The 26,688-nt window shown below is 44.6% G+C and overlaps 1 protein-coding gene across 1 annotated transcript in view; it reads left to right on the forward strand.

Moving 5' to 3' along the window:
* Positions 1-4,993: 4,993 nt before the first annotated feature.
* Positions 4,994-26,688, forward strand: part of PLCD4 (phospholipase C delta 4) — a 31,195-nt gene continuing 9,500 nt past the window's right edge. Inside the window, exons 1-9 of the mRNA XM_036319006.1 lie at positions 4,994-6,936; positions 12,710-12,765; positions 12,900-13,058; positions 14,234-14,462; positions 15,589-15,718; positions 16,279-16,510; positions 21,643-21,844; positions 22,883-23,027; positions 25,939-26,091. Coding sequence (XP_036174899.1) covers positions 12,744-12,765; positions 12,900-13,058; positions 14,234-14,462; positions 15,589-15,718; positions 16,279-16,510; positions 21,643-21,844; positions 22,883-23,027; positions 25,939-26,091 — 1,272 coding nt within the window. The 5' untranslated portion in view covers positions 4,994-6,936; positions 12,710-12,743. The remainder of the gene's footprint in view (positions 6,937-12,709; positions 12,766-12,899; positions 13,059-14,233; positions 14,463-15,588; positions 15,719-16,278; positions 16,511-21,642; positions 21,845-22,882; positions 23,028-25,938; positions 26,092-26,688) is intronic.

Below are 26,688 nucleotides of genomic sequence, written 5' to 3' on the forward strand. Positions count from 1 at the left end.
CTACTCAGTGTCTGGGAAAGAGGAGATATACAAAATTATTGCTATCAAAAACGTAAGAAAAACAAGTGGAATAGGAAACCATAGTATGAAATGAGATTTCTTTCCTGAGTTGTAGATTAATTTTAAAAAATATTTTAATATATTTCAAAAGCAAATATAGCATAAGTTGAACAACACAAGAAACCTACTTTAACTGACAAATAGAATGCTATCCTCCAAACCAACAGTATGCATAGTTTTTAATTAGACGAAGTATTTTACCAAAATTGATCATAATTAGACCATCAAGCAAGTCTCAAAAAAATTATTTTTAATTAATAGAATGTTCTCAGAAATGAATACATGCGATTAAGCTAGGAAAAAGAAAACTGAACTGTTTAAGATCGGGTAGTACAAAATAAATCAGAGAAAGACAAATACCATATGGTTTCACTTGTATGTAGAATCTAATGAACAAAATAAACTAGAAACAGACTCAGATACAGAGAACAGACACAATTGTCAGGGGTGTGGGTTTGGGGCCTGGGTGAAATAGGTGAAGGGGATTAAGCAGTACAAATTGGTAGTTACAGAATAGCCACAGAGTTGTAGATTACAGCATAGGAGATATAGTCAGTAATATGATAAATAGGTATGGGGCCCGGTAGGTACTTGAAGCAGCAGGGGAGCACTCTATAAATTACATGCTTTTCTAATCACTTTGCTGTACATCTGGAACTAGCACAGAATAATCTTATATAATAAAAGCCTAATATGCAAATTGACCAAATGGCAGAACAGTCACTATGACATGCACTGACCACCAGGGGGCAGATGCTCAGCGAAAGCTGCCCACAGGCCCCAGGCCAGCCAAGGCAGGGGGCCCCCAATTGCTCCACTGGTCCCCCACAGATCAGCCCTGATCGCCAGCCAGGCCTAGGGACCCGACCCATGCATGAATTTCATGCACGGGGCCCCTAGTGTTAAATATAAACTATAATTTGAAAAATTAAAATTTATACCAGAGGGGAAGGGCGGATGGGGAGAGGGTATACAGGGAATAAATGGTGATAGAGATTTGGGTGGTGAACACAATACAATATACAGATGATGTATTACAGAATTATACACCTGAAACCTATATAACTTCATTAACCAATGTCACCCCCATTAAATTCAATTGTTAAAAACTTAAATAATAGTCCTGACTAGTTTGGCTCAGTGGCTAGAGTATCGGCCTGTGGACTGAAGAGTCCCAGGTTCAATTCCGGTCAAGGGCATGTACCTTGGTTGTGGGCACATCCCCAGTAGGTGTGTGCAGGAGGCAGCTGATGGATGTTTCTCTCTCATGGCTGTTTCTAACTATCCCTCTCCCTCTCTGTAAAAAATCAATAAAATATATTTTTTTGAAAACTTAAATAATAAATTAAAAACCAGTAATACAATTCTAAATAACCCCTGGGTCAGAGAAGAAATCACAAAAGGAAATTAGGAAAAAATTGTAATTAGATGATAATGAAGATATGCCATATCAAAACTTGTGGCATACAGGTAAAGCAGAACTTAAAAGAGATACATGACTTTATTTTATTTTTTTTTAATCTTTTTAAAAAATATTTTATTGATTTTTTTACAGAGAAGAAGGGAGAGGGATAGAGAGCCAGAAACATCGATGAGAGAGATCGATCAGCTGCCTCCTGCACGCTCCCCACTGGGGATGTGCCCGCAACCAAGGTACATGCCCTTGACCGGAATCGAACCCGGGACCCTTCAGTCCACAGGCTGACGCTCTATCCACTGAGCCAAACCGGTTTGGCTAAAAGAGATACATGACTTTAAATTCACACGTTATAAGAGAAAGGCTGAAGTCAGTGGTCTAGGTTTTCATGTCAAGAAACTGGAAAGGAATAGCAAATTCAAAGAACAGAAAGATACCCAAAAAAGCACATCAGTAAATTAGAAAACTAATGTTCAATAAAGAAAATCAACAAAGCCAAATATCATTCCCTTGAAAATAATAAAATTGATAAACCCTTAGTAGACTAATCAGGAAAAAATAACATCAACAATGTTAGAAATAGAAAAAGGGACATTTTCATATTTTACAGTCACCAATCTCATTAACTGCCAGAGACTAGAAAAAAGGGAACATCCAATTCACTTTTAAAGTAGTATTAACTCAGCCACCAAAACCTATCAAGGATATTAAGAAAAGGGCCAAAATCCCATGAATATAGACAAAATTTCTAGACAAATCAAATCTAGCATTATATAAAGATGATAGCCTGGCCAGTGTGGCTCAGTGGTTGAGTGTCAGCCTATGAACCAAGAGGTCACTGTTATATTCCAGGTGAGGGCACATGCCCAAGTTGCAGGCTTGATTCCCAGTAGGGGGCATGCAGGAGGCAGCCAATCAATGATTCTCATCATTGATGTTTCTATCTTTCTTCCTCTCTGAAATGAATAAAAAAATATATAGTTTTGCCAAAACTGGTTTGGCTCAATGGATAGAGCGTCGGCCTGCGGACTGAAAGGTCCCAGGTTCGATTCCGGTCAAGGGCATGTACCTGGGTTGCGGGCACATCCCCGGTGGGGGATGTGCAGGAGGCGACTGATCGATGGTTCTCTTTCATCGAAGTTTCTATCTCTCTCCTTTCCTCTCTGTAAAAAATCAATAAAATATATTAAAATATATATATATATATATATATATAGTTTTAAGTATCCCAAAAACCCTACCATAAACCTCTCATATTGAAATCATTATTGATAAAGTATTGAAATCATTCTCCATGAGATGAGGGACAAGATAAAGATGTTCATAACACACCTCCACTTGTTATACTGGTTATGGCCAGTGTGATAAAACCACAAAGGAGGAAAAAATGCTGACAACATGATTATATACACAAATCTAAAAGAAGCTACAAGCCATTAGAATTAAGTGAATTTTGCAGCAAAGTCAATATACAAAAATATCAACTCTTTCTAAATACAATAGAAAATAAAGTTTCAAAATACCATTTATAATAGCACAAGAAATCAAAGTGCTAGAAATATATCAAAAGACATGCAGAACTTTTACATTGAAAACAATGGAACGTTCTTAAATGAAACCTACATTAATAGAGAGATACATATATCTTCATGAATTGGAAAACAATAGTGTAAAAAGCCAATTTTCTCAAATTGATCTGATTAAACTCACTTCTAACTAAATTCCCAGCAGATTTATTTTTGTGAAAACTGACAAGCTGATTCTAAAATTTGTATGGAAATGCAGAGTGCCAAAACAGCCAAGCAATCTTGAGTAAGAAAATTGGAGTCCTCCCATCCCCAGATGTGGTCCTTTAAATTTCAACTTTTTAGTAATACCTTTTTGTAGATACGAGTCTTAATAGCACACACTTGTATTTTGTTATATGACCTTTTCTGAAAGGTTTCTTATGGAATATACTATTTGTATTTTTTTACTCTAGCTTCTATCATTTCAGTCTCTCATTTATTTTATGCCTCCCTGTTCCTCCTCCCCTGGGTGTTCTTGTTTATTTTTAATTTTGTTGGAATGAAGGGATGGCTATATATTCTCTGGCCTTTTGAAGTTATATATTCTTTTAATTCTACATGTACTCTCACTGATGATTTTTTTAAGTGAAATTTAATATTTTGTGTTACTTTTTGGACCATCAAGAAGATGGGTTTTACTTCAGAAGTGTGAGTAGTTTGGCTGGATGAGCTGGGAAACTGGTATCTGACTCCCTAGCCTGACTGTTCCCAAAAGAAAAAATGTTTAGGGTGTCACTCCATGTCAGGAGGAGGGTCTAGGCTTGTCTGGATGGCAGTGTGAGAGTGTAGAGTTTAGGTCTTCCTCTGCCAGCTGAACCTTCACTTCAATTTAGGGCTTCTGGTCCTTTCCTGGGCATGGTTCCCAGAAAGTCTCTGTGCTGCTACTGCTGTGATCAGGTTTCTGGATCTGTTAATAATAGCCAACAGTGGAGGAAGGGCCAGGATCATTATGGGAATAGGAATAACCAAACCAGGTGGACAGTTCTTGTGCCGGGAGCCATCTATCTGCTCCCTAATCTAAAGAGCATCCTGCAATGAGCATGTTTTCTAAGCCACTCTTTGAAGCTATTCTAACCTTTGAAGGTCTCCAAGTGCCTGCCCCCAAAATCAGAACATATGATCTGGGAGCACTGTTTATGAGGACACTGAAAGAGAATATTTGAGATCTGGACTCTCCCAGAAAATCCAGATTGAATGAGAGTACTCCTCATAAAACACCCTGAAGAGAAGAAAGTTGGGCAGAAATAAGGTGAAGCCAATAATCACTTAGGAAGAGGCAAACCATATATAATCCTGGAGGAGTGGGAATGTGAAGGGGAAGCATAGAAAAATAAGGACATGATGATGTTGAGGAAGTAGAAATGGGAGAGTGCAACAAGCATGCGGGACATGGCCTCTATTAATTAAAATCTGAGATCAGCACAGTTTAAATATTGATACTCCCATAATCTTCCTGTTCCCAATAATGGCCTCATTCTGTCTCCCCTCTCTGTACACTCCTCTTCCTTTATCAAAACCGGCTCTCACTAAAGGATGGTAAACATAACCTAGGTATAAATTGTGAAAAACCAGTAAGGCTTTAGAAATTATCAGGTGCAAAAATTTGAAACCTTCTTATTATAAAATATAACACAGATATAGCAAACTACATAAAGAAAACATATAGCTTAATAATCCTATCTAATAATAGACAAACATGGTAATTGACCGTACCTTCACTACGCCTCCCATTGGCTAATCAGCGCAATATGCAAATTAGCCTCCAACAAAGATGGTGGCTAATTTGCATACTGCAGGCAGGGTGGGACAGCGCCACCCCACCTGCCCTGCCGCCATCTGGGCCTGCTATTTGCGGCCCGGGGCATAAGGGTGGGACAGCGCCATCCTGCCTGCCCTGCCGCCATCCGGACCTGCTATCTGCGACCCAGGGCGGCAGGCGTCCATGTGCGACCCGACCCCGGGCCGGGGGGGTGCAGCAGCAATTGGCCAGCCTGCCCGGCCTCCATCCAGGCATCCCGTGTGCGACCCCCCCGGGGTGTCCCGTGTGCGACCCAACCCGGGGTAGCACCCCAACCCCTGGATCAGCCCTGCCATGTGCACGACCTGGGGAGGCGGAGTAGGCACCGAGGGATCGGGCCTGCCATCTGCCACCCAGGGAGCAAGCCTAAGCCAGCAGGTGGTTATCTCCCAAGGGGTCCCAGACTGTGAGAGGGCACAAGTGGGGCTGAGGGACACCCCCCCTCCCCTGCCAGTGCACAAATATTTGTGCACCGGGCCTCTCGTTTATTATAAAGTGAAGACCCCTTTTAGCACCCAGAACTGGAAATAGAACTTGGCCAGCTGTTTCAGAAGCCATATCTCTGCCTTTTCCATCACAACTCCTACCTCCTCCCAAAAGTAACCACTATCCTGACATTTATGGTAATCACTTAGAAGGATTTTATTTTAATGGGACTAAAGTTTAGCTATAAATAATCACTAATAGTAGAATATTAGGCGGTTGAGAGGTATGTGGGGGAGCCATCAGAGACAGCCAGATCTCAGCACACTTAAAATCACATCATTTTATACAGTTAGTTCACTCTGTGCCCATAATTAAGACAGACCTCACTGGAAAAGGATCCCACAGAAGTCCAAGCAAGTACCAGGCTGTGCCCTATGCCCTCAGCTATTTTACTGTCATCTACTGGTCCAGAAAGAGCCATACACTGCAGTCTTTCCAAGGCAGAGCAAAAGTAGGTCCCAGCTCACAGTGCTTGGGAGAGTGCAAGGGACTAGTTGTCTTTGCTAATGATATATGAGTCCAGGACATTGCCTAAACTTCCCTGGGCCTCAGTTTCTCACTGTGAAGTATGGGGCCACAATAAAGCCCTTTACAATCACCCATTCCTCTCCTAACTTAGTCCTCTTTCCTCAATCTTGGTGTCTGTTTCAGCTGCCTATTCATTCACCCTTATATAAGAAGCTCATTATCTTCTTTTCCCAGCTGGGTCTTTCCAGTCTTGTGCTTCTCTTTTTGCCCTTGATTCTTACACACGGTGAGTGTGCTTCACACACATCTTTATAAACATACATGTATGTTCTTGCACATTGGAGGTGCTGAGAAAATGCTCATAGAATGAATGAATGTAAAGGAAGAACAAATGAATTCCTGTATACATTCCTTAAGTATTTAGCGAGTGCCTATTATATATACAAAGATACAAACCTGTCTCCCTACACTCTAAAGATCATTCCTCTCCTCCCTTTCTCCTCATCTTCCTTTTCCATCTTACTCCTTTTTTTCTTTCACTGCACCGCGAAGCTAGACTGAGTGCCCTGCAAGGCAGCATGCAGACATACAGAAGCAGGCAGGCTGGTGGAAACAGACACCATGGAAAGAAGCCAGAGGAAATAAGGGCAAAGACAGCTGTATAACATGCAGAGAAACCAACCAGAATGAAAAGCCGTGATTCATGGAGCACTGCAACTCAGACACTCCTTGGATTTCACTTTGAGAGCTGAGTCTGGATTGGGGTCAGCGAGGGCTGGCACCAAGATGAAGGGCAGTCAGGCTCCTCCTCCCTGGAGATGTGGTGCTCCAATCCCTCCCCTTAATCCTTTTCTACCCACTCTATCCCCACGACTCCCTCACTGACCAGTGTCCTGGGCCTTTAAGAGTTGGGTGGGCTGGACTGAAGATAGCTCACACTTCCCCCCACCCCACTCCTTCCTTCTGGCTGTAACTCTGCCAGTCACAGCAGCAAACTGCAGTAGAGGAGGGGAGAAAGCCAGCGAGTGCAAGAAGAGCAAAGGAGAAAAGGAGAAAAGGTGCCGGCTGGGTTTCCTCATCCCACAGTGGAGAGCAAGCACTGCAGAGCTCACAGACACAGGACTGCTATCCTGCACACGGTAAGGGCCTGGAGGCTCTGACCAGCCTCTCTTCCATGTTCTGTCCTGCCTGAGTCCCTAGGTCTGCCTTCTACATGCCTTTATTAAATTGCAGTCTCACCCTGGCCGGGTGGCTCAGTTGGTTGGAGAATTACCCCGTACACAAGTACACAAAAAGTGTGGGTTCGATTCCCAGTCCAGGCATCTGCCTCGGTTGTGGGTTTGATCCCCAGTCGGGGCGCATACGGGAGGCAACTGACTGATGTTTCTCACATCGATGTTTCTCTCCCCTTTCCTCTTTCTCTAAAATCAATAAACATATCCTCAGGCGAGGATAATATATATATCACCCTGGACTCCTTTGCCAGAACAAGGCTCTGGCCTTCTGGTTCTCTCTAGCTTATCCTCTTTGACTTACAGTTTTCCTGCTGGCTTGGGTCAATCACCTCTTTATATGGGACTTCTTAGCCACCCAGAGCTGCCACTTAGAGGTAGCCCCATCATAGTAAGGAGAGAGAGAATTGTAATAACTGTGCTTTAGCATGGATTCATTAATGGATTGTTGAGGATTATCAAATGAGGGTTGGCCATGGCCCAGGTGGAGTATAGGAACCCCTGGTAATAGAGAGTTATGAGACTTCCTTGGAAAGAGCCAGGGTTTGAATTCTATACCTCGTTCTTCGCCTGCTCACTGGACCAAGACCGTTTGTTGGCATGCCCAAGTGCTGTTCTGGGAAGAGAACTTGCTTCTAGCCCTGACTGCCATCAATCAGGTAGGTGACTTTGGTCCCCAACTTCCTGATCTGTGATAAGAGGGAGTTTAGGGTTTCCCAGACTTGCCTGTGTGTCAGAAGTGCTTGATAAAAATAAATCTACCTAAGCCCTATTCTTGGAATTTCTGATCTGGTAGATTGTGGGCTAAGGAATCTCTGTTATAATATTCCCTCTCCAGGGAATATTGATGTAGCCAAGAACCTCTGGATTATATGTTATAAAAAGTCTTCAAACTCTGACATTCTGAGGGCTAGGACCTATGTCTAGGGGCATTCTGTCCTCTCTACATGAACCAGACATAATCCTGCTCAGTAGCAAAAGAGTAGACAAAATGTAACAACTTAGAAAAAAAGAGTAGACAGAATGGTTCTCTTCCTTCCTGTTCCTCAGGGAGACCGGAGACACCCTGGATCCCACTGTAATGCCGTTGACAATTCTGCCATGTCTCCCATAAGTTACCTGGAAGTTGAAGACCCAATCTTGCTTGGAAGACCTGGCCACTTCCCACCTCATTTTTTTCCCCTCTGTTTTCTCATCTGTATTATAGAGGAAATTATTTGTACCCTTGAGGATCTCCACATGTGTGTCCACGAGGGAACAGTTAAGACCAGTCTCTCTTACTCACAGTCTTCATCCTCTGCTCCCAGCCTCTTGTTCCTACTCCCAAATCTTTTGTGTCTTTTCTAACCACACTTGCACCAGCTGTGAGCATCCTTCCCAATTTACCTTCAGACACCAGAGGAAACACCGAGACCTAGAACACTTGGGTTCTAAGTTGCATTCTCTGGGCAGTTTGTTTAGTTAGTCTCCTGGGATACCGGGGAAAGTGAGGTTGAGTAGAGGAAGGATGTACTATTGGACCACAGTTTCAAAATCCTCATGGGTTGAGAACCAGAAAAGAGAGAGGATGAAATGATGGGGAGAAGGATGACAAGAGAACAAAGAGAAGCTGACAAGTGAGCAAGTAGAGAGGTAGATAGGACAGGAGAGAAAAGAGTGAGTTGGGGGGAAAAGAAAAGGTATGGGTCAGGTAGAGGATGGGGAAAAGAGAGAAAATAAGAAAGAAAAGCTGTTTTGTGGGATATGGAGGAAACAGAAATGATGGAAGGGAGAGACAAAACTTTTTGATATTCTTCATTGATTCTTAGCCCTGCTTTAACCTGCTTCCTAGTGAAAGCCCTTTCTAAGGGCAGAGTCTTGGTGAAATCTCTGAGCTGGTCATGTGGAGGTCTTGGTTGTTATCCTAGTTCTGCCACTTAATTTTAGGTGACTCTGGCAGTTGAGCTAATTTTTCTAGTGCTAACTCCTTTTCTCTATAAAATGAAGTCCAGCTCTGACATTCTGTAGCTCCTTGTGTTGAAACTGGCCATCTTATGCATGGCCACATGTCACCTAGATACAGATTTGAAATAGTGATTCAGGAATGGGAGCAGGATTTGAAGAGCATGCCAAGATCTGGGGTTGGAAGTGTTTGACAAAAGAGGATAAAAGAACTTTCTAAAGCTGCTCTGAGAAGCTCCAAAATAGGGGCATCCTGGTACTTGGGCTCTGTTTTCAGGCTTCCCATGTTTTAGGACATTATTCTGTGGCTCCTGGACCCAGGCGTAAGATCAGGTAATTCTGCCTTCTCCCAGGGCCAAGGTCCACCCCATCCCAGAGTCCCTATACCCCAGACGTGGGAGCTGAAGTTCTGAGAGAAGATGTTATAGGATGTTGGCAAGGGGGTTTCAATTTCAGCTCCAGGCTGACCCCCATCCCCACCCCACCCCAGAGTCTGAGGACCTGAGATATTTAAGAGGGACCTGTTTGTTACTTTCTACTTCAGTCTTAATATAGCTTTTGCAAGCCTCAGGTTCCAAGCTGTGTATCTCCACCCAGAAAAGTAGAGATGCGCTTCTCTCTCCCAGGAAGCACTCTGCAGCCCTTCTTCCGTTCAGGGGTTTCTCACCCAGGCTCTCCTATTCATTCTCAGCCAGCAAAACCTTTTCTTTTTTTGGAACCATTGCAGGGATCTTTCTCTCTTGAGAGAAGCCTTGAGTTCTCTTTCCCACTTAGGTACAGACTGATTACCAACTTTCTCTATTCCCTCTGACACCTACACATTGCTACTCACTTAGAAAGCCTTTTCTAGGTGCTCCAGTCAGGGAAGCTGTATTTTCAGCCACCTCTACCTTCTTTCCAAAGACTTAGTTATCCCCAGGTGACTTTATAGTCTCTTCCCACTGGAGACATAGGGTACTAATAAGCTTTGTGGCCTCAGACAAGTCACATCACATTTCTAGACTTCTGCTTTTTCGTTTGTAAGATATAGAGAGTTGAGCTGCATGATGTTTTTTTAAAAATATGTTTTTATTGATTTTTTTTTTTTTAGAAAGAGAGGAAGAGAGAGGGAGAGAGAGAGAAAAACATTGATGTGAGAGAGAAACATCAGTTGCCTTCTGCATGCACCCTGACCAGAGACCAAACCCACAACCTGGGCACATGCTCAGACTGGGAATTCAATAGGCCACCCTTCGGTGCATGGAGCAATGCTCAACTAAGTGAGCCACACCGGTCAGGGCTGCATGATGTTTTCATAGAGCATTAATCAAATGATTGTTTCAGAGATTCTTTTAGTTTTTTAGACGTTCACCAATGTCAACATTTTAAACTTATTAATTAAAAAGCACAACATTTCTATTCAAGTGTAGATACTTTTCTTATACAAAAGCATAGAGGTTTATGTTTCATGGGCTTTGCCAGTTTCAGAATGATTTGGTCAAGAATTGAGCATTTCCGCCCTAACCGGTTTGGCTCAGTGGATAGAGCATCGGCCTGCGGACTGAAAGGTCCCAGGTTCGATTCCGGTCAAGGGCATGTACCTTGGTTGCGGGCACATCCCCAGTAGGAGGTGTGCAGGAGGCAGCTGATCAATGTTTCGCTCCCATCGATGTTTCTAACTCTCTATCCCTCTCCCTTCCTCTCTGTAAAATCAATAAAGTATATTAAAAAAAAAAAAAAGAATTGAGCATTTCTTATAGGGGCAAAGCTAGAATCAAGTGGCCATATATAAAATCTTCTAGTCCTTTTCAAGGGAAGTTTGTTGTTACTTACTAGGACAAATGAACCAGGTCCTGAATTAGCATATATCATAAAGGAGGCACTCTTTTTTTAGTAGGTAGAGAAAACTTAAAAATGCAATTCTGCCCTGACCAGTTTGGCTCAACGGATAGAGCGTCGGCCTGCGGACTCAAGGGTCCCAGGTTCGATTCTGGTCAAGGGCATGTACCTTGGTTGCAGGCACATCCCCAGTGGGGAGTGTGCAGGAGGCAGCTGATCAATGTTCCTCTCTCATCAATGTTTCTAACTCTCTATCCCTCTCCCTTCCTCTCTGTAAAAAATCAATAAAATATATTTAATTAAAAAAAATGCAATTCTGAGACTTTGTAATTTATATGGTCCATTAAAACTCTCAGAATAACTGTTATGAAAAGGAGTATAAAATATGCTTTACCATGTGAAGTGAAGAAGATGGCTTATTTAGTTATGTACAACATGAAGTGTTGTACACGAGACAAAGGAAACACTTCAGGAGCCCTGGCCAAATAGCCCAGTTGATTAGAGTAATGTCCCGATATGCCAAGGTTCTGGGTTCAATCTCTGGTCAGGGGACATAAAAGAATCAACCAATGCTCCCTAACCGGTTTTGCTCAGTGGTTAGAGCATTGGCCTGAAGACTGAAAGGTCCCAGGTTCGATTCCAGTCAAGAGCATCTACCTTGGTTACAGGCACATCCCCAGTAGGAGGTGTGCGGGAGGCAGCTGATCGATGTTTCTCTCTCATCGATGTTTCTAACCCTCTGTCCCTCTCCCTTCCTCTCTGTAAAAAATCAATAAAATATTTTTTTTTAAAAGAGAATCAACCAATGAATGCACAAATAACTGGAACAATAAACCTCTCTCTCTCCTTTCCTCTCCCTCTCTAAAAATCAATTTTAAAAAAATAAAGAAAAGAAAAAGCCCTAGCCAGTTTGGCTTAGTGGGTAGAGTATGGGCCTGTGTAACAAAGGGTCCCAGGTTCAATTCCGATCAAGGGCACATACCTCAGTTGCAGGCTCAATCCCCGGCCCCACGGCTCCATGCAGGAGGCAACCAGTGTTTCTCTCCTTCTCTCTCTCTTCCTCCCACTCTCTCTAAAAATCAATGGAAAGATATCCTCAGGGAGGATTAACAAAAAAATTTTTAAAAATAAAATAAATTAAAAATAAAGACTTCAAAGCTGGATGGTCTACATGGGAGCATGGAGAGGGCTTCCAGAAAGGGAAGTTAGGATGATTAAGATGATTTTATCTGGAGAAGAGAAGACTGGGATGTAGAGATTCCAGATTCTGCAAGGGCTGCCAGCAAGATAGTGGTTTTTTGTTTTTTTTTGTTTTTTAATATATTTTATTGATTTTTTACAGAGAGGAAGGGAGAGGGATAGAGAGTTAGAAACATTGATGAGAGAGAAACATCGATCAGCTGCCCCCTGCGTACCCCCGACTGGGGATGTGCCCGTAACTAAGGTACATGCCCTTGACCAGAATCGAACCTGGGACCCTTGAGTCTGCAGGCCGATGCTCTATCCACTGAGCCAAACCGGTCAGGGCAAGATAGTGGTTTTTAATAATGAGGAGCTGAGCAGTGTGACATGAGGTTATCTTGTGGAATATGGGTTATTGGGAAAGAGAGAAGTATTTGGCAGAAAGACCTGGTTTAGCCCTCTCTGGAGATGACTATGGGAAGCAGCAAAGGTTCTAGAATCAGACATACTTGGCTTCAATTCTGAATCCCTATGTGATTTGAGGCAGGTTTCTTAGCCTTTCTAAGCCTTGTAGTTACCAAATTCAAATTAGAAGTAAAAAGAGCTACAAACTATATAGATGGAATGCCTGACACATAGTGGGCAGTCAGGAAACATTGGTTTCCTTCTCTTCCTCCCTGTTCTGTTATTCTAAAATCACCAAGATTAACCAGTCTTTTGCTCCTCCTTACTCCTTTAGGTGACTCTGGCGCCAGCTGGTGGAGCAGTGGGTGATGGCATCCCTGCTGCAAGGCCGTGAGTACCCCTGCAGAAGAGGGCTTGGGGAGACAGCCCAGGGACGGGGAGGATACTGAACCCCTATTCAAGAGCTCCTCCTGGGCCCTCCACATCCCTGGTTGGCTATCCAGCCCCTGCTTCTCCTGGCCCAGGGCTGCCCATCAGTCAAGATGTGCTGCTGATGCAGAAAGGTACAATGATGCGCAAGGTGAGATCCAAAAACTGGAAGAAGCTAAGATACTTCAGACTTCAGGAAGATGGCATGACCGTCTGGCATGCCCGGCAGGTCGGAGCCAGAGCCAAGGCCAGCTGTAAGTGACATGGATAGCTAGGGGTGGGCATATGGGTGGATAGAATCCTGAGAACAGCATCTGATAGCAGGAGAGGGACCAGGGTCCTATGATGTTGCCTTATGCTGTCCCACTTGTATCTATGTCTGAGCCTATAAAATGAAAATTATAACAGTATTTGCCTCTTAAGGCTGTTATTAGGATAAAATCAATTATTGCATGTAAAGGGCTTAGAAGAGTCCTGGAACATAAAAAGGCTCAATAAATCATACATTATATATCTTGTTATTTTTATTATAATAAGAGCATGATCTCAGGCATCTGACTGGCTGGATTAAAGCCCTGACACTTTCTAGCTGAGTGGCTTTGGACAAGTTACTTAAACTAAGCTTTAGTTTCCTCATCTGTAAAATGGATGTTAAACAGTACCTGCCTAGTAGGTTATAGGGACTCAATAAATTAATGTTTAAAGCATGGGACCTGAAACCAGATGCATTTAATAAACATGAGCCATTATGGTGAATATTTTAAAATGTCATAAATGCATCATAAGTATACATTCTATTGGCTGAACACTTTATGATCCCTCTAAAAATTTGATCACAGGACGCATCTAAGGGAGTCTGCTTTAGAGACATATCAAAGCTCATGTTCCACACCACTCCCAGCTGAGGAAAGAGGGTGGGAGCATTTCTCTGGCTCCCTCCTATCTGGAAAGAGGAAGCTCTCAAACCTGAAATAGAAGAACTGAAATTGGGCATATTATGCTTTGGTGTAACTGCTTCTACCCTGTAACTCTGCTTCCATTTGTCAGCCCCACCAGTCCTTTTGTGATCACCATGTACACTGGCCATGTAAGGGACCATCCCTTATTGAAGATGAGGACACTGAGGATTAAGGTCTTTTGTCTGTGTCATACTGCCAGCTGAAAGCTGGGAGCCAGTCCTGCCATTCCCAGCACAGGCCCCTTGCCATGCTGCCTATGAACACAGCAGTGATTCATGTGGAATCCTGAACCCCAGGACTCTGCATCTCCCTATACTAAAGCTTTTGGGGTTTTAGCCCCAAAAGGCTGGGGTTCCTCCTCTCTATGGCTTCACAGAGAAGAAGGGAGTAATTAATGGTCCTTGATCATTAGCTCCTGCAATTTGGTGAACTGTCTTCCTCAGTCTCCTCACTTGCTTCTTCTCTGGCAGTCTCGATCTCTGACGTGGAGACAGTGCGTAATGGCCATGAATCTGAGTTGTTGCGCAGCCTGGCAGAGGAGTTCCCCCTGGAGCAGGGCTTTACCATCGTCTTCCATGGCCGCCGCTCCAACTTGGACCTGGTGGCCAACAGTGTGGAAGAGGCCCAGATCTGGATGAAGGGGCTCCAGCTATTGGTGGACTTTGTCACCAACATGGATCAACAGGAGAGGCTGGACCAGTATCGGGCAGGATGGAGTCAGAATGGGGGCCAGAGTCACTGAAGGGGCAGATGCTGCAGGGCTAGAGACAGGTGAGGGGGGCGGTATAGGGCTAGGGAGTCCCAAGAGTCCAGATGGGGTGGGTAGGGGCAGTTTAGACCGATGTGAGGCTGAGATTGCTGAAGGAGGTATCGGGGTTTGAGATGGAAAAAGCATAGCCAGGCAGAGTTTGGGCATGCATCAGGCCTCCTAGGTTTGGGGGAAGGGACAGCAAGAGGTCAAGGGCCAAACAAGATGCTGATCCTGAGAGCTGAACAGAAGATCCTAGTGGCATTAACTACCACAGGAGTGGGAAGCAATCCCTTCAAAGACTTAGTGGTATCAACTCACTTCAAGTTTCCTAGATTGTATTCACCTTCTGTGCTAGTTCTTTCATTCATTCATCCATTCGTTCACCAGCTATTAAGCAGAATGTATCAGGCACTATATGGAGTACAAAATATTGTTTAGGAGTACAAAAATATTGTTTTCCTCAGTGGAGAGGATGGGATTATGTAAATAATCTAAGGACCATGGAACTGTTATGGTACTTAGATTATTTGAGGCTGTTCAAAGAAAGGAGAAATATTTAATTCTAGCTGAGAAGATTCTGAGAAAGCTTTAGGGAGGAAGTAGTATTTTAGCGAAGCCTTGGATATTAGTATAATTTGAACATTAAGAGAGGAGGTAAAAACACCCCTGCCTGAAGGAACAGCATGAGTAAAGGTCCAGAGATAGGAAATTGAAGGCTGGAGAGCTGGGACCTCACAGAGTGGGAACTTGGGGTTCTGGCTAAAATGAAGAAAGGACAGAGATGTGTTGAGAAGACTGGGTTGGGGCCAGATTATGGGGGCACAGGAGATCTTAACTTCTATGTTAAGGAATCTGTACTTTCTGCAAAAAAGAGGTACCTGCTGGCATCTGAGCCATGCAGGGATAAGATAGATAGGTACTTTGGGGAGCGGGTATTCTAGAAGCTAAGTGGAAAATTAATTGGTGTGGGAGATAGACAGGCAGCAAAGATAGGGAGAGACGTCAGTGGATGAACATGCACACACATCTGCACATACAAACACACACAGTACTTTTGCCTTGACTCGGACCTGGATGGCTGAGTGACTGGTTCCAGCGTGGAGACAAAAACCAGGATGGCCGGATGAGTTTCCACGAAGTGCAGCGGTTACTACGCCTGATGAATGTGGAAATGGAACAAGAACATGCCTTTCAGCTTTTCCAGGTGAGTCTTTTAGGAAAGTATTTGCAGAAACCAAACAAGGCCACATTCTCACTTGACTGTAAGTACTCTGATCCTTTCGAACAACATTCATTTATTGACTCTATTACGTGCCCTTAGCACTATGCCAGGCTCAATGGGAAGTGTAGGCCATGCTTCTCACTCTCCAGTCTTGTTGGAAAGATGATTTATAATCTTATAAAAGGTAACTAATAATATGTTATTACATCAGACCCCAAGAACCTCTCTGTCCATGGCCAGACTTTCACAGGTGCTTAGAACAATAGAAAACTCCAACTGGAATATGAATAAATAGAAGAAGGGATATTTTTACCTTTAGGGATTTCAATTCTTTCTAGTTAAAAAAATTTTTTAGTAGCAAATGGTATGGCTGAAATTTTGCTTCTTACTGAAGTGACTTCTTCTATGAACACCAAGTATCATGTATTCTGTGGAAGCATACTTGGATCCATCTGTCAGTAAGACTGTCCTTATATGACAAGCCAAGGCCATAAAAGTTGCTGTTAAAGGGTTTGTCCAATCTCCTCTAAACCCTCTTTCAGGCAGCAGACACATCCCAATCTGACACTCTGGAGGGACAAGAATTTATAGAGTTCTATAAGGCATTGACTAAGCGTGTTGAGGTGCTGGAACTGTTTGGAAACTTTTCGGCTGATGGGCAGAAGCTGACCCTGTTGGAATTTGTGGATTTCCTCCAAGAGGAGCAGAAAGAAGGAGACCATGCTTCTGACCTTGCTCTGGAACTCATTGACCGTCATGAGCCTTCAGAAAGTGGTAAGAGGACCAGAGCAGAGAGGCACCAGACAGGGGTCAGGGAAGGGGAACAATGACCAGAAAGGTCCAGAGATCAGCAGCTTTCTGTCTAACTCAAGGAAGGCTGAGTCCACTCCTACCTCAGTCCCCTACCCAATCATCTTCATCTCATTCAGCCACTTCCCGAAGGAGTGCAGCCATTTCCATTTCTTGCCCAGATAAGAGAGAAGTCTCCTCTGCAATGCTAGATCTCTCAGAGGAAGAACATTCCACATGACCCCTTTCCTCCACCATGCTCAAGTTGCACATCCTTCACTTGCTGAAAGTTCTTCCTTATATCAGCTTTTGGCCTCAGTGGAGATATAGTATAAAATACTTGGTCCTCTTGCTTTGGTCTCTTCTCCTCTAGTGCATATGATTCATTTTCCTCTAGTTCCCTTCATGGTTCCTGTTTGCTATCACTTTAAGTGCTGGCTCTCTGCCCTTTCCTTGGCTTTCTCCAAGTTCACCAGATGGTTCTTGAAGTCTCTGACTCCCTTAAAGTCCTAGGAAGCTAGTCAGCCCCTGGCTGAGGGGGATGATGATAAGGTCAATCGATCAGCATTATCAAACACAACTAAAATATGCCTTCTATGCCCTCAAATTTTTCTCCTTGCCCTTTTAGTAGATATCTTCCTGCTCTCCATTCCTTTCAGAATGTGAGGAATTTACCAGTACATCCTATATAATAAAAGCCTAGGTGGCGTCGTGCCACGCCCTCGCACAATGTTGTCACAAGATGGCCGCCACAAGATGGCCACGCGCACAGTGGAGGCGGGGTCTGGTGGCTGCTCCATGTGGTGAGGCCTGGGGGTCCCACGGCTCTGCATGGCACGGAGGAGGCCGGTCCCGGCGTCTCTGCCACCTTGTGTGGAGGAAGCAGGTCCTTGCGGAGGAGGCAGGTCGCGGCAGGGGAGGGCAGTTGGGGACGATTGGGCTGGCAAGGGAGCAGTTAGGTGTCAATCAGGCTGGCAAGGGAGCGGTTAGGGGGTTATCAGGTCAGCAGGCAGAAGCGGTTATGGGTAACCAGGCAGGCAGGCAGGCAAGTCGTTAGGGGCCATCAGTCCTGGATTGTGAGAGGGATGTCCGACTGCCGGTTTAGGCCTGATCCCTGCAGGCCTAAACCGGCAGTCGAACATCCCCTGAGGGGTCCCAGATTGGAGAGGGTGCAGGCCGGGTTGAGGGACACCCCCCCCCACCTGCATGGATTTCGTGCACTGGGCCTCTAGTTATTAATAATACTAGAGGCCCGGTGCACAAAAATTTGTGCACTCAGGGGTGGTCCCTCAGCCCGGCCTGTGCCCTCTCGCAGTCTGGGGGCATAGACTGTGTCCGCTCCCAGTCTGACATCCCGGGGGGGATGTCCACATGCTGGCTTAGGCCCGCTCCCTGGGGTATCGGGCCTATGCTGGCAGTCAGACATCCCTCTGGCAGCCCGGGAGCCCTCAGAGGATGTTAACTTGCCAGTGGGGACCAGGCCTAAGCTGCAGTCAGACATTCTTAGCACTGCTGAGGAGGCGGGAGAGGCTCCTGCCATCACCGCTGTGCTGGCAGCCGTCAGCCTGGCTTGTGGCTTGGCAGAGCAACCCCTGTGGGAGTGCACTGACCACCAGGGGGCAGCTCCTGCATTGAGCATCTTCCCCCTGGTGGTCAGTGTGTGTCATAGTGACCAGTCATTCCCAGTCGTTCTGCTGTTAGGGTCAATTTACATGTTACCTTTTTATTATATAGGATAGAGGCCTGGTGCATGGGTGGTGGCCAGCTGGTTTGCCCTGAAGGGTGTCCCGGATCAGGATAGGAGTCCCACTGGGGTGCCTGGCCAGCCTGGGTGAGGGGCTGATGGCTGTTTGCAGGCTGGCCAAGGCCCCCAGTGGGGACCCTCACCCCATGGGGGTTTGGCCAGCCTGGGTGAGGGGCTGAGGGCTGTTTTCAGACTGGCCACACCACCTTCAGGGTGTGGGGGTCCTGCTGAGGTGCCTGGCCAGCCTGGACGAGGGGCTGATGGCTGTTTGCAGGTTGGCCAAGCCCCCCAGTGGGGACCGTCACCCCATGGGGGTGTGGCCAGCCTGGATGAGGGGCTGAGGGCCGTTTTCAGGCTGGCCATGGCCACGGGCTGGAAGCAAGTATCTGGGATTTATTTATCTTCTATAATTGAAACTTTATAGCCTTGAGCGGAGCTCAGGGCCGGCAGGGCAGGTGGGAAGCTTGGCTTCCTCCATTGCTGGGGGCAACCCAAACCTCCTGCTCACTCCAGCTCTGTGGCCGCTGCCATCTTAGTTGAGTTAATTTGCATATTCCCTCCTGATTGGCTGGTGGGCATGGCTGGTGGGCGTGGTGGAGGTGCGGTCAATTTGCATGTTTCTCTTTTATTAGATTAGACTACAGGCCTGGTGCACAAAATTCATGGATGGGTAGGTTCCCTAGTCCTGGCTGGTAATCAGGACTGATCAGGTTCCTCACCTCCCCACCTCCTCCTTCCCTTGCTCCCTCAACGCCCCAGCTGCTGCTGGTTGCCCCCCATGTTCCACACCACCCCCTAGTGGTCAGCGCACGTCATAGTGCGCGATCGAACTCCTGGTCTCCCAGGTGAACTCCCGAGGGGACACTGCATATTAGCCTTTTATATATGTAGAAATTATTTACAAGGCACTTTCACATGCCTTACTTCATTTAGTTCTTACTACGATCTTGTAAATCAAGATTGGGGGTTTGCCAAGTATTCCATAATGTGCCAATATCTCTACATGCCTTTTCTCTTCTAATCCTTACAATGACCTGTTGAAATAGTTTTTATTATTGAGTCAGTTGTGCAAGAGAGAAAAACTGAGGTTTAGAACAATTAAATTACTTGCTGAAAGCCAACAGCTAATGAGAGGAGGAATTGGAATTCAAATCCAGGTCATTTGATTCTTACTTGGTGCCTTTCTTGAGAATAAGGATTAGAGATGAGATGAATGAGAGCTGGACAAGTGACCCAGGTTTCCTAAGTCTCAATTCCCCCTTCCTTCCTTCCTTCCTTCCTTCCTTCCTTCCTTCCTTCCTTCCTTCCTTCCTTCCATTCATTCATTCACTCACACTATACTTCTGCTAGTGCTTATTGAATACCTAAATGTGGCAGGACTTATGTGCTAGGCACCAGAGATACAGTAGTAGGTCAAGACAAGGGCAATGTATTCATGGAACTTAGAGTCAAATAGAAAGTGTTGATTCATGTGGGTACTCAGAGAAGAAAGGGGACTGAAAGCAATCATTTCAGAAAACCACATAGAAGACGAATGTCACAGAGTTAAGAAATGGATCTTCTATTACATTTATTACATCCATTACATTTATTCTACCCTCCCTTTGCACTCAACTATCAGATGCTATACTCTGCCTGCCGGGTAGTATAAGTCAAGAGACCTGGGCTCAAGTTTCCACTCTGCTTCTTACTGAGTAACCTTGGTCAAGTTGCTTAATCTGAGACTCGATTTTCTCATTTTTAAAATAATTGGTGATCAAATGTAATAATGCATATGAAAGTACCTGGAAGGTGTGGACTTAACCTGTTGATCTGATGTATTACTATAAAGAATGAAAGTTGCTGCCATTCTCCAGCATCTTCAGGCCTTATCAAATCTGGAACAAGAAGCTGGGCATAAGAATCTAATTAGTCTGCCTTCCAAGGGAGCCCCCCTACAGCAATGTTTCCTTCAGTGAAACTGCACAGCCCAGTGGTATAGGGTATGGCTCTGACACCTGGCTGTCTGGGTTCAAGTCCCTACACTTACTGGTTATGTACATGAGATGAGTTACCCAACCTCTCAAGACAGATTATATTACATCTACCTCATCATGTTGGTGAGAGCATTAAGAGGGATGTTGAATGTAACATCCTTTGTATAGAGCAAGTGCTCAATAACTGTTAGTCATTGTTGTAAATATAGAAGCCCATGCTGAAATGGGTGAGGGCTATGAAAGGGTGGCAGGACCTGGCCCTTGAAGAAAGAGTGGTCCAAGGCAAAACACCATGTGGGAATTGACAATAGGGAAAAAAATAAACCTTAGATCATAGTTGGCAGCAGCTACACAGCCCAGGGAATAAAACAAAGATACCTTGGTTGTGTTGCTAACAAGCCTTTGACTTTGATTTTCTCTGGGCCTCAGTTTCCCTATCTATAAAATTACCCCTTCAAAATGAATATTGTGCTGCCCATTATGGTAGCCATGAGCACCTTATGACTGTTTAAATTTAAATGAACTAAAATCAAAATTTTAAATTCAGTTCCTGTCCTGGCGGGTATGGCTCAGTTGGTTGAGTGTCCTCCCTTGCACCAAAAGGTTGCTGGTTCTTTCCTGGCCAGATTGCTCATTGGTTAGAGCATCAGCTGAGGATTGAAGGGTCTTGGGTTTGATTCCCAGTCAAGGGCATGTATCTCCGTTGTGGGTTTGCACCCTATTCCTAGTTGGGGTGCATGCAGAAGACATCCAGTCTATGTGTCTCTCTCACATTGATGTTTCTCTCTCTCTCTTCTCTTCCTCCTCCCTCCCTTTCACTCTCTCTAAAATTCAATGGAAAAAATATCCTTGGGTGAGGATAAATTTTAAAAAGTTTGCTGGTTCGATTCCTAGTCAGGCAGGGCACATGCCCAGGTTGAGGGCTTGATCCTCAGCAAGGGCATGCAGGAGGCAAATGAACGATGTTTCTCTCTCTTTTTTTTTCCTCTCTCTCCCCCCCTCCTCTCCCTCCCCTTCTCTCTCTCAAAAAATAAAAACATATATTTAAAAATTCAGTTCCTCAGTTACACAGCTACATTTTAAGTGCTCAGTAGCCTTATGTGTCTAGGCTATCATATTGAACAGTGCAGTTTCCATCATTGTAAAAAGTTCTATTGGACAGCATCGAACTAGAATGTTTGTAATGATTCCCCTTGTAGCTTTAACATTCTCTGAGGGTGGTTATGATTGAAATGACAGAAACTGGACGGGGTCAAATTTGGGGTCTGGAGGCTGGGAGTGGACACCATCTGACAGGCAGGACCCTGGAGAGGTGTAGGGTGGACTGGCTGTGGGTGTGCTGGGGTGCTCCCATTCAGAGTTCTGTCATTCTAGTGTTCCCCTACTCCACATCTCAGGCAAGCTGCGGCATGTGCTGAGCATGGATGGCTTCCTCAATTACCTCTACTCAAAGGACGGAGACATCTTCAATCCTTCCTGCCTCCCCATCTACCAGGATATGACTCAACCCCTGAACCACTACTACATCAATTCCTCTCACAACACCTACCTGGTGGGGGACCAGCTTTGTGGCCAGAGCAGCGTCGAGGGATATATACGGTGCAGTGGGGAGGAAGGGGGGAGGAATCAAGCTCATGAGAAGGGAACATCTGTGGGAAATTTAGGACACTGTTAATGGTAACAGGAATCAAAAATATGTTGTTGGGGGGGGGGCGGTGAGTTTGGGGGCTGAGGATCCTTGAATACCTGAGAGACTTGGAGGAGATACTGAAGACTGGTGGGAGAGTGGCATTAAAACCTATGGGTAAATGGAGCTTGTCTCTTTCATAAGCTATGAAACTCTTTTTGAACTCAGGCCCTGACAGATTTATTTTAAATAAATAAGTAAACTAAATGTTAAATGGAAGGCAGTACAAGCATGTCATACTCACAGCTGGTGGGCCGCACACCTCGTTTATTGAACATGCGGCCCTCTGGCCGTGAGTTTGACATGCTTGCAGTAGAGCATAGGAGCTAAAAACATAGGTTCTGGAGTCAGACCATTTGAAGTCAAATCCTAACTATCTCACTGTTACTCTGGAGCTAAATATTTCACCTCCCTATGCCTCACTTTCCCCATTTGTGAAACAGAAATGATAACAATGTCTATTCTGTCTAGGTTGTTGTGAGGATTCAATGATATAATCTGTGTCAATACCTAATAAATGGTAACTACTTTTATTGTGACCAATCATGCATTAGATAGAAAGTCAATATATCTTTGCACTTACTACTGATCTAGTAGCTTCAGGGGATACAAAGATGAACGGAACATATAGTTTCTGTCCTAGGAAGTCCAATAGAGAAAATAAATAACTCAGGTGTTGTATAATGAAATACAACCAGAACATCAGAGCATCATGAGGCAGTATATGATGACTTACTAAGGAAAGATTGTGAGTTGGTTGGGAGTGAGGGGAGGTGTTGGAGATCAGTGTGAGCTACAGCAGTGTTCCAGTGGAATGGTCTGTGGAGATGTAACTTGAACAGGGATCTTAAGAGGTAAGTGCACTGTTCTCTCCATAGTGGGAAGAAGGTCCCTAGGTGAAAGACCAGACCTTGACCTCTCCTATACCTGGGGGCTTGGGGTTCTTGCAGGGCCCTGAAGCGGGGGTGCCGCTGTGTGGAGGTGGATGTATGGGATGGACCCAGTGGGGAGCCTGTTGTTTACCATGGACATACCCTGACCTCCCGTATCCTGTTCAAAGAAGTCGTGGCCACTCTAGCACAGTATGCCTTCCAGGTAGGAGCCCCAGGATGGAAATACTGTGAGGCAAGAGGATCTGAGGAAAAAGTGGCTGGGGCTGGGTCTGGGGCTGGGGCTGGAGAGGGTAAAGGGACAAGGGGAGGTTAGATCAAATGGCATTTGGTAAAAGAGATTTTAACCATGAAGGATCAGGCATATATTAAAAATTTATTGATTTTAGAGAGTGGGTGCTCAGAGAAGAAAGGGGCCTGAAACAATCTATAAAAATAAAAGTGTAATATGCTAACTAGACTGGACGTCCTTCCGGACGAAACTGGGGCTGCAAGGAAAGCCCGGGTCCCGGGTGCCAGAGAGAAGCCCTGGTACCGGCAGCTGGGGGAAGGAAGGCCTACTTTTGCACGAATTTCGTGCATCGGGCCTCTAGTCATTTCAGAAAACCACATAGAAGAGGAATGTCACAGGGTTAAGAAATAGAACCTTCTATTCCCAGTGCAGGACCCAGTATACATCTATTACATTTATTCTACCATCCCCCTTGCATTCAACTACCAGAGAAGAGAGACATCTATTTTTTGTTTCACTTATTTATCCATTCATTCATTGGTTGATTCTTTTTTTTAATTTTATTTTATTGAGTTTTTACAGAGAGGAAGGGAGAGGGATAGAGAATTAGAAACATTGACCAGCTGCCTCCTGCACACTCCCTACTGGGTATGTACCCGCAACCAAGGTACATGCCCTTGACTGGAATCGAACCTGGGACTCTTGAGTCCACAGGCCAACGCTCTATCCATTGAGCCAAACCGGTTAGGGCCATTGGTTGATTCTTGTATGTGCCCTGACCTGGGATCAGACCCACAACTTTGGTATACTGGGACGACACTCTAACCAACTGAGCTACCCAGCCAGGGCAGCATCAGGCAAATATTAAGGGGTTATTATGAGTAAGTGTTAGCTGTGTTACTAGTACTTAGTTGTCATAGAGGTAATTACTAGAGATTAATCATTTCTAACAACTTCATTACCTATCTGAGTGAGGCTGTGGATAAGGAAATAGACAAAGCAGTGAGTAGGACTGGGGGATGATAGGAACCTGGAGATTAAAGCCTGAGAGTGTAACATGAGCATGTAACAAGGGGAGTGGCCTGGCCTACCCACCCTGAGCCTGAAAACCCTAATATCCCAAAGGAATATGTGTTGGATCTGGCACTTGTCTGAGATTTGGGGTCCCAAGAATGACTTGTGTTTTTTTTTAAATTGGTTTTTCCATCTTTTAATATATATATAAAAGATAAGATATATAAGATCTTATCTATATATATTGATTTCAGAGAAGAAAGGTGAGGGAGAAATAGAAACATCAATGATGGGAGAGAATCATTGATCAGCTGCCTCCTGCATGCCCCACACTAGGAATCAAGCCTGCAACCTGGTCATGTGCCCTGACTGGGAATTGAACCATGACCTCCTGGTTCATAAGTCAATGCTCAACCACTGAGCCATGCAGGCCTGGCCCAAAAGTGACTTTTATTTATTTACTAGAGGCCCAGCGCCCAAAATTCGTGTGCCGGTACGGTCCCTAGGCCTGGCCTGCAATCAGGGCCACCTTCCCTGGCTGCCTGCAGCTGGCCCCACCCCCCACTGCCACCCACCCCCATTTCCGTGTTTGCCATCGGGTGATCAGAGCCCGACAGCTGGGGGAAGGGACCGAGAGGTTGGCCGTTTCCGCCTGCTTGCCGGCCCGCCCTACCGTGGGTCACCCTCTGTGTGTGTGAGATGATTGGTGGGGACAGGGCCTTGGCCTGGCGCCACCTGCATCCCCTGACACCCACCCCCGGTTCCCCATTCACCATTGTGTGATCGAAGCCTGCCGGCCAGGGAAAGGGACTGAGAGGTGGTCAGTGTGCCTCATAGTGACTGGTCGAGTGGTCGTCCTGGTTGTTCTGCCATTAGGGTCAATTTGCATATTATCCTTTTATTATATAGGATTATTTTTTACACTTAAAATTTTTATTATGCTCATCATTTAATTGTCCCTTAATTTTTTAATTTTTAATTGAATTTATTGGGAGACATTTGTTAATAAAATTATATAGGTTTCAGGTGTACAGTTCTACAGTACATTGTGTTGTGCACTCACCACCCTAAGTCAAGTCTCCTTCCATCACCATTTATCCCCCTATACCCTCCTCTACCTCCCCCAACTCCCCTTTCTCTCTGGTAATCATCATACTGTTGTCTGTGTCTATGAGGTGTTTTTTTCTTTTTTGCTTAATACCTTCACCTTTTTCATCCAGTTTCCCAACCCCCCTCCCCTCTGACAGTTGTCAGTCTGTTTTCTATCTATGAACCTGTTTCTATTTTGTTAGTTTTATTTTGTTCATTGGATTCCATATGTGAGTGAAATAATATAGTATTGTCTTTCTCTGACTGGCTTATTTCATTTAGCATAATGCTCTTCAAGCCTATCCATGCTATTGCAAAGGATAAGATTTTCTTCTTTTATACAACCAAGTATTATTCCATTGTGTAAATGTACCACAGCTTTTTTATGGTCTCATCTACTGATGTATACTTGAGCTGCTTCCAAATCTTGGCTATTGTAAATAATGCTGCAATGAACAAAGGGGTGCATATATTCTTTTGATCAGTGTTTCGGGTTTCTTTGGTTATAGTCCCATAAATGGAATTGCTGAGTCGTAAGGCAGTTCCACTTCTAATTTTTTGAGATAACTCCATACTGCTTTGCACAATGGCTGCACCAAGAGTGACTTTTAGATGTGAGGTGGGCTTCAGATCCAGCAAGACCTCCTTGAGGCCTGGAATGGGGTTGGAGGAGTTTAGCAATCAGGGTACTCAGTTGAGTGAGCAACTAGGTGAGTCTGGAGAAGCAAGGAGGTTATAAGTGTTAGAACTCTGGCTTCAGAGTCCTCTTCCCTCCCTTCAGACATCAGACTATCCAGTCATCTTGTCTCTGGAGAACCACTGCAGCTGGGAACAGCAGGAGATCATAGCACACCATCTGACCGAGATCCTGGGGGATCAGCTGCTGAGCACCACCTTGGATGGGCAGTTGCCCACTCAGCTGCCCTCACCTGAGGTAGGGGCCCTGCTCCCCCAGCCCAAACTCTTCTGTGGCTTCCGTGTCCCCCCCGCTTTGGCTCCTTCCTCCATGTTGGTGCCTTCTCACCCTCAGATGGACCATTTTGCTCTTCATATCCTTGGAGACAACTTTAATTTTTAAAAAATCTAATTGAACACAGAGTTCTCTAAATTTTAAATCAGTTTTACTTTATATTTAGTTTTTCATTGAGAGTATCTTAATTTTTCCTGCAAGTTCATAATTGTTGTAGACTATGCCAATAATAAAGAGAAAGGGAAATCCCCCCACCATAATGACTTTCCTAATAACTGCTATTAATAGATTTTAAATAGTTCTATAAACACATATGTGTGTGTATATATATATGTGTGTGTGTATTCATATTTTTAAAAAGTGAATAATAATATAATATTGTACTTCACCTGTAAAAAAGTGAATGGGAATTATCCTCTATATTCCTTTATACACATATACTAGGTGTACCAATTAATAATGTGGATTTTGTAATCAAAGAAAACACGATAATTTCAGGAGAAACATCAAAAGTGCTTTATTCAGCCCTAACTGGTTTGGCTCAATGGATAGAGTGTTGGC

This window comes from Myotis myotis, unplaced genomic scaffold, assembly GCF_014108235.1.
Source record: "Myotis myotis isolate mMyoMyo1 unplaced genomic scaffold, mMyoMyo1.p scaffold_m19_p_8, whole genome shotgun sequence".
In the NCBI taxonomy this organism is placed as follows: Eukaryota; Metazoa; Chordata; class Mammalia; order Chiroptera; family Vespertilionidae; genus Myotis; species Myotis myotis.